Source organism: Mugil cephalus, chromosome 6 (genome assembly GCF_022458985.1).
Source record: "Mugil cephalus isolate CIBA_MC_2020 chromosome 6, CIBA_Mcephalus_1.1, whole genome shotgun sequence".
Lineage (NCBI taxonomy): Eukaryota > Metazoa > Chordata > Actinopteri > Mugiliformes > Mugilidae > Mugil > Mugil cephalus.
The window spans coordinates 28,772,201-28,777,655 of record NC_061775.1 but is presented as its reverse complement, the minus strand read 5'-3'; the positions used below and the strand labels follow the sequence as shown (position 1 = coordinate 28,777,655).

At 46.4% G+C, this 5,455-nt stretch overlaps 1 protein-coding gene across 1 annotated transcript in view; it reads right to left on the bottom strand.

The window, feature by feature from the left end:
* Nucleotides 1–2,461: 2,461 nt before the first annotated feature.
* Nucleotides 2,462–5,455, bottom strand: part of LOC125009232 (uncharacterized protein DDB_G0271670-like) — a 5,866-nt gene continuing 2,872 nt past the window's right edge. The window contains 1 exon segment of the mRNA XM_047586969.1: nucleotides 2,462–2,487. Coding sequence (XP_047442925.1) covers nucleotides 2,462–2,487 — 26 coding nt within the window.

Below are 5,455 nucleotides of genomic sequence, written 5' to 3'. Positions count from 1 at the left end.
GGGGCTGCAGGGCCGGCGCGCTAGCTAGGCTACGGAGACAACCACACAAACCACCGCTCCCCAGCCTGTTTGTCTCCAACGCCAGATCCCTTGCAAACAAGATGGATGAACTGAGACTACGGGCTGCATCTCACAGCGCAGTGAAGGACAGCTGTATTCTTCTGATCACGGAGACCTGGCTGCATCCAGACGTACCGGACTCTGCCATCGAGCTAGCAGGCTACACAGTACAGCGCCACGACAGAACGGAAGACTCCGGTAAGAGCAGAGGAGGGGGCTCTGTGTGTACGTGAACAACACCTGGTGTACCAACACAGCGACTGCCATCAGCCACTGCTCCCCAGACCTGGAGTATGTGACTGTTAGATGCAGACCAACATACCTCCCCAGAGAGTTCACCGTAGTCATGGTAACCGCTGTTTACATACCACCGGATGCTAATGCTAAAACAGCTATTGGACTTTTGCATGGCAGCATTAGTCATCTGCAGAGCATCTATCCAGATGCTGTGCACATCATAGCGGGGGACTTCAACCATGCAGACTTGAAGACAGCGCTCCCCAAATTCCACCAGCATGTAAAGTGTGCTACAAGAGAGGCTAACACCCTGGACAAAGTCTACTCCAACATCAAGCTAGGCTACAGGGCTAGACCACTCCCACACCTGGGTCAGTCCGATCACTTGTCCCTGCATTTAATTCCTGCTTATGCCCCCCTCAGGAAAACTGCTCCAACCATCACCAAAACCATCAAATCCTGGCCCGAGGATGAGACACAGCAGCTGCAGGACTGTTTCGACAGGACAAACTGGGATGTTTTTGAACATCAGGACTTGGAGGTTTTTACAGACAGTGTACTGTGCTACATCAAGAACTGTATAGACACTGTAGCTGTGGATAAACGCATCCGGGTCTTCCCAAACCAGAAGCCCTGGATGACTCGGGAGGTCCAACAACTGCTAAAGACCAGGAACACCGCCTTCAGGTCTGGGGACTGGACCGTCTACAGCACAGCCCGAGCTAACCTGAAGAGAGGCATCAGAATGGCTAAGCCTGACTACAGGAGGAGGATAGAGGGCTATCTTGACAGCAACAACAGCAGGCAGGTGTGGCAGGGAATCCAGCATCTCACCAACTACAGGACCAACCTCGCAGCTGCGGAAGACAACGCCACGCTGGCAGAGGAGCTGAACCTCTTCTTTGCCCGCTTTGAGGTGAAACCAACACAGGCAGCCACACTACATCAAGCGACCCACAACACCATACTCCTCGTTGTAGAGGAACACGAGGTGAGGCGCACACTGCGGGCCGTCAACCCAAGGAAGGCTGCTGGACCTGATGGCGTCCCTGGACGTGTCCTGAAAGACTGCGCCGATCAGCTGGCTGGGGTCTTTACCAGGATCTTCAACCAGTCCCTAGCCCTGTCTACAGTCCCATCCTGCCTGAAATCTTCCACCATAGTCCCCATACCCAAGAAACCACACATTTCTTGCCTCAACGATTACCGGCCAGTGGCACTAACCCCTGTGGTGACGAAGTGTTTTGAAAAACTGGTCCGGGGTCACATCACAGCACTTCTCCCTCCTGGCTCTGACCCCCATCAGTTTGCCTACAGAGCTAACAGATCCACAGAAGACGCCGTGACCACAGCCCTCCATGCTGCTCTGTCACATCTGGAGCAGCAGGGGAGCTATGTGCGGATGCTCTTTGTGGACTACAGCTCTGCTTTTAATACTATTCTCCCTCACAGACTGGTGGACAAATTGGGGGACCTGGGTCTCCCTCACTCCACCTGCATGTGGATTCTGAGCTTCCTGACCAACCGACAGCAGAGAGTTAGGGTGGGAAAACATACATCCACTGCCCTCAGCCTTAGTACTGGCTCTCCACAGGGCTGTGTGCTGAGCCCCCTGCTCTATTGTCTGTACACATACGACTGCACCTCTGCCCACCACAGCAACACCATCATCAAGTTTGCTGATGACACCACAGTGGTGGGGCTCATCACAGGAGGCGACGAGTCCGCCTACAGAGATGAGGTGGAGCGGCTGTCAGTGTGGTGCAGGGAGAACAATCTGCTCCTCAACAACTCAAAGACAAAAGAACTCATAATAGACTACAGGAGGAAAAAAACGGACATTACACCACTGACCATCAGGGGAAAATGTGTGGAGAGGGTAGCTGACTTCCGTTTCCTGGGGGTCCACATTGAACAGGGCCTCACATGGAACGCAAACACCTTTGAGCTGATAAAAAAGGCCCAGCAAAGGCTGTACTTCCTGAGGGTTCTCAGGAAGAACAATATCAAGGAGAAACTGCTGGTGTCCTTTTACAAGTGCTCCATAGAGAGCATACTGACTTACTGCATCTGTATATGGTACAACAGCAGCACTGTGGCTCAAAGGAAAGCTCTCCAAAGGGTCGTGAATACAGCCCAAAAAATCATTGGCTGACCTCTCCCCTCACTGGAGGACTTGCACAGCGACCGCTGTCTCAAAAAAGCACAACACATCACAAAGGACACTTCTCACCCCGGACACTCTCTGTTTGCATTGCTGCCTTCAGGCAGATGATACAGAGCAATAAGAACAAGAACTAACCGTCTCAGAGACAGTTTTTACCCAACAGCAATAACAAAACTCAATGCAATCAAAACAACCCTCAATCAATATGAATGATGTGATGTGTGAGAATGTGGCTATTCTTATTTATTAGTTTTGTTTGTTTATTTATTTATTTATTTATTTTGCACTGGCTGATGGCACTTTTAATTTCGTTGTACTCGTGACAATGACAATAAAGATCTATCTTATCTATCTTAAATCTTACATCTGAACGTTACACCTGGACGTTACATCTGGACGTTACACCTGGACGTTACACCTGGACGTTACACCGGGACGTTAGACCTGAACATTACATCTGAACATTACACCTGGACGTTACATCTGGACGTTACACCTGAACGTTACACCTGGACGTTACACCTGGACGCTACATCTGGACGTTACACCTGGACGTTACACCTGGACGTTACATCTGGACGTTACACCGGGACGTTACACCTGGACGTTACACCGGGACGTTACACCTGGATGTTACACCGGGACGTTACACCTGAACATTACATCTGAACATTACACCTGGACGTTACATCTGGACGTTACACCTGGACGTTACACCTGGACGTTACACCTGAACATTACACCTGGACGTTACACCTGGACGTTACATCTGGACGTTACACCGGGACGTTACACCGGGACGTTAGACCTGAACATTACATCTGAACATTACACCTTGATGTGGTTACATAAGTCTGTGAATATTGTGTGTCACTTAGTTGCTCCCATTACAGTTTTTTACAATTGTTTACACACTAAAATAAAAATTTCCAGACATTTTGCGAAATTCAACTCCAAGGAGCAAAACACCTCCACAGATTTGCACCACGTTACATAGTGATTTGAACTTCAACCAGATCTCAGCAGAAATACTGTAGCGTCAGTGATTTGGACATTTCATCGAGAAAACAGGTAAATTAACCGCACAGCACAAACTGAAACTGAAGCTTTGGGGCCCTATGTTCACTCATGAACAAGAGGCCACTGTGATCATGGTCTTGACCAATAATTGTATCGAGAAAAATCCAAACCAATATCATCAGTGATGATCATATTTTCAATAACAACATTAGGTCTAATCCTCAAAAATCAAATATACATGAAGCAACTGTATCAGGTAAATTCAGAGTGAAACATCTGCGCAGTGAGTATGTGGAGGTACGTTTAGTTCATAGTGTTGGGGGTAACAGGTTACTGTAATATATTACATTTAACAGAGTAATATAACACGTTACTGTAATATATTACATTTAGGCAGTAACAGAGTAATATAACACGTTACTGTAATATATTACGTTTAGGCAGTAACAGAGTAATATAACACGTTACTGTAATATATTACGTTTAGGCAGTAACAGAGTAATATAACACGTTACTGTAATATATTACATTTAGGCAGTAACAGAGTAATATAACACATTACTGTAATATATTACGTTTAGGCAGTAACAGAGTAATATAACACATTACTGTAATATATTACATTTAACAGAGTAATATAACACGTTACTGTAATATATTACATTTAGGCAGTAACAGAGTAATATAACACGTTACTGTAATATATTACATTTAACAGAGTAATATAACACGTTACTGTTATACTGTACTGTATAACTGTTATACTGTTATACTGTGTGTGTATCAGTGTGTGTATCAGTGTGTGTTAGTGTGTTAGTGTGTGTTAGTGTGTGTGTTAGTGTGTGTTAGTGTATGTGTGTGTGTTAGTGTGTGTATCAGTGTGTGTTAGTGTGTGTTAGTGTGTGTATCAGTGTGTGTTAGTGTGTATCAGTGTGTGTATCAGTGTGTGTTAGTGTGTGTTAGTGTGTGTATCAGTGTGTATCAGTGTGTGTATCAGTGTGTGTGTTAGTGTGTTAGTGTGTATAGTGTGTGTATCAGTGTGTGTTAGTGTGTATAGTGTGTGTATCAGTGTGTGTGTTAGTGTGTGTTAGTGTGTGTATCAGTGTGTGTTAGTGTGTGTTAGTGTGTGTATCAGTGTGTGTTAGTGTGTGTTAGTGTGTGTATCAGTGTGTGTTAGTGTGTGTTAGTGTGTGTATCAGTGTGTATCAGTGTGTGTTAGTGTGTATCAGTGTGTGTATCAGTGTGTGTTAGTGTGTGTTAGTGTGTGTATCAGTGTGTATCAGTGTGTGTATCAGTGTGTGTGTTAGTGTGTTAGTGTGTATAGTGTGTGTATCAGTGTGTGTTAGTGTGTATAGTGTGTGTATCAGTGTGTGTGTTAGTGTGTGTTAGTGTGTGTATCAGTGTGTGTATCAGTGTGTATCAGTGTGTATCAGTGTGTATATCAGTGTGTGTGTTAGTGTGTGTATCAGTGTGTGCATCAGTGTGTGTATCAGTGTGTGTTAACAGGGGTTGTGGGGACCAGTGACAGGGAACCACTGAGCTCTAACACATCAACAGTGACAGGACTGAATGAGGTGATGGAGAGTTGGGGGGGTATCACCTCCTGAGGAAGTGGGTGTGTCTGTGTGTGTCTGTGTGTGTCTGTGTGTGGGGGTGATGGGGGGTAATGGGGGTGGGGGGGTTCTAATGCTCAGATTATGCTAATGAGCTGTTGTTTTGATCCAAAACGAGCCGGACTGGCTGCTAATGTGTCTCCAGTCGTGAAAGGGCGAGAGTCCCTGGGAGAAATACCAGGAGAGAGTGGGGGGGGGGGGTAATAAGTGTGTGTGTGTGTGTGTGTGTGTGTGTGTGTGTGTGTTGGGGGGGGGTCAGGCGTCTCCCCCAGCGTTTTACATTATCATATTTCCACGTAATTAGTTGGTTTTTCCACTTGAAATGAGGAAGCAGCTCGACGGTGCGTTCACTGCCGCA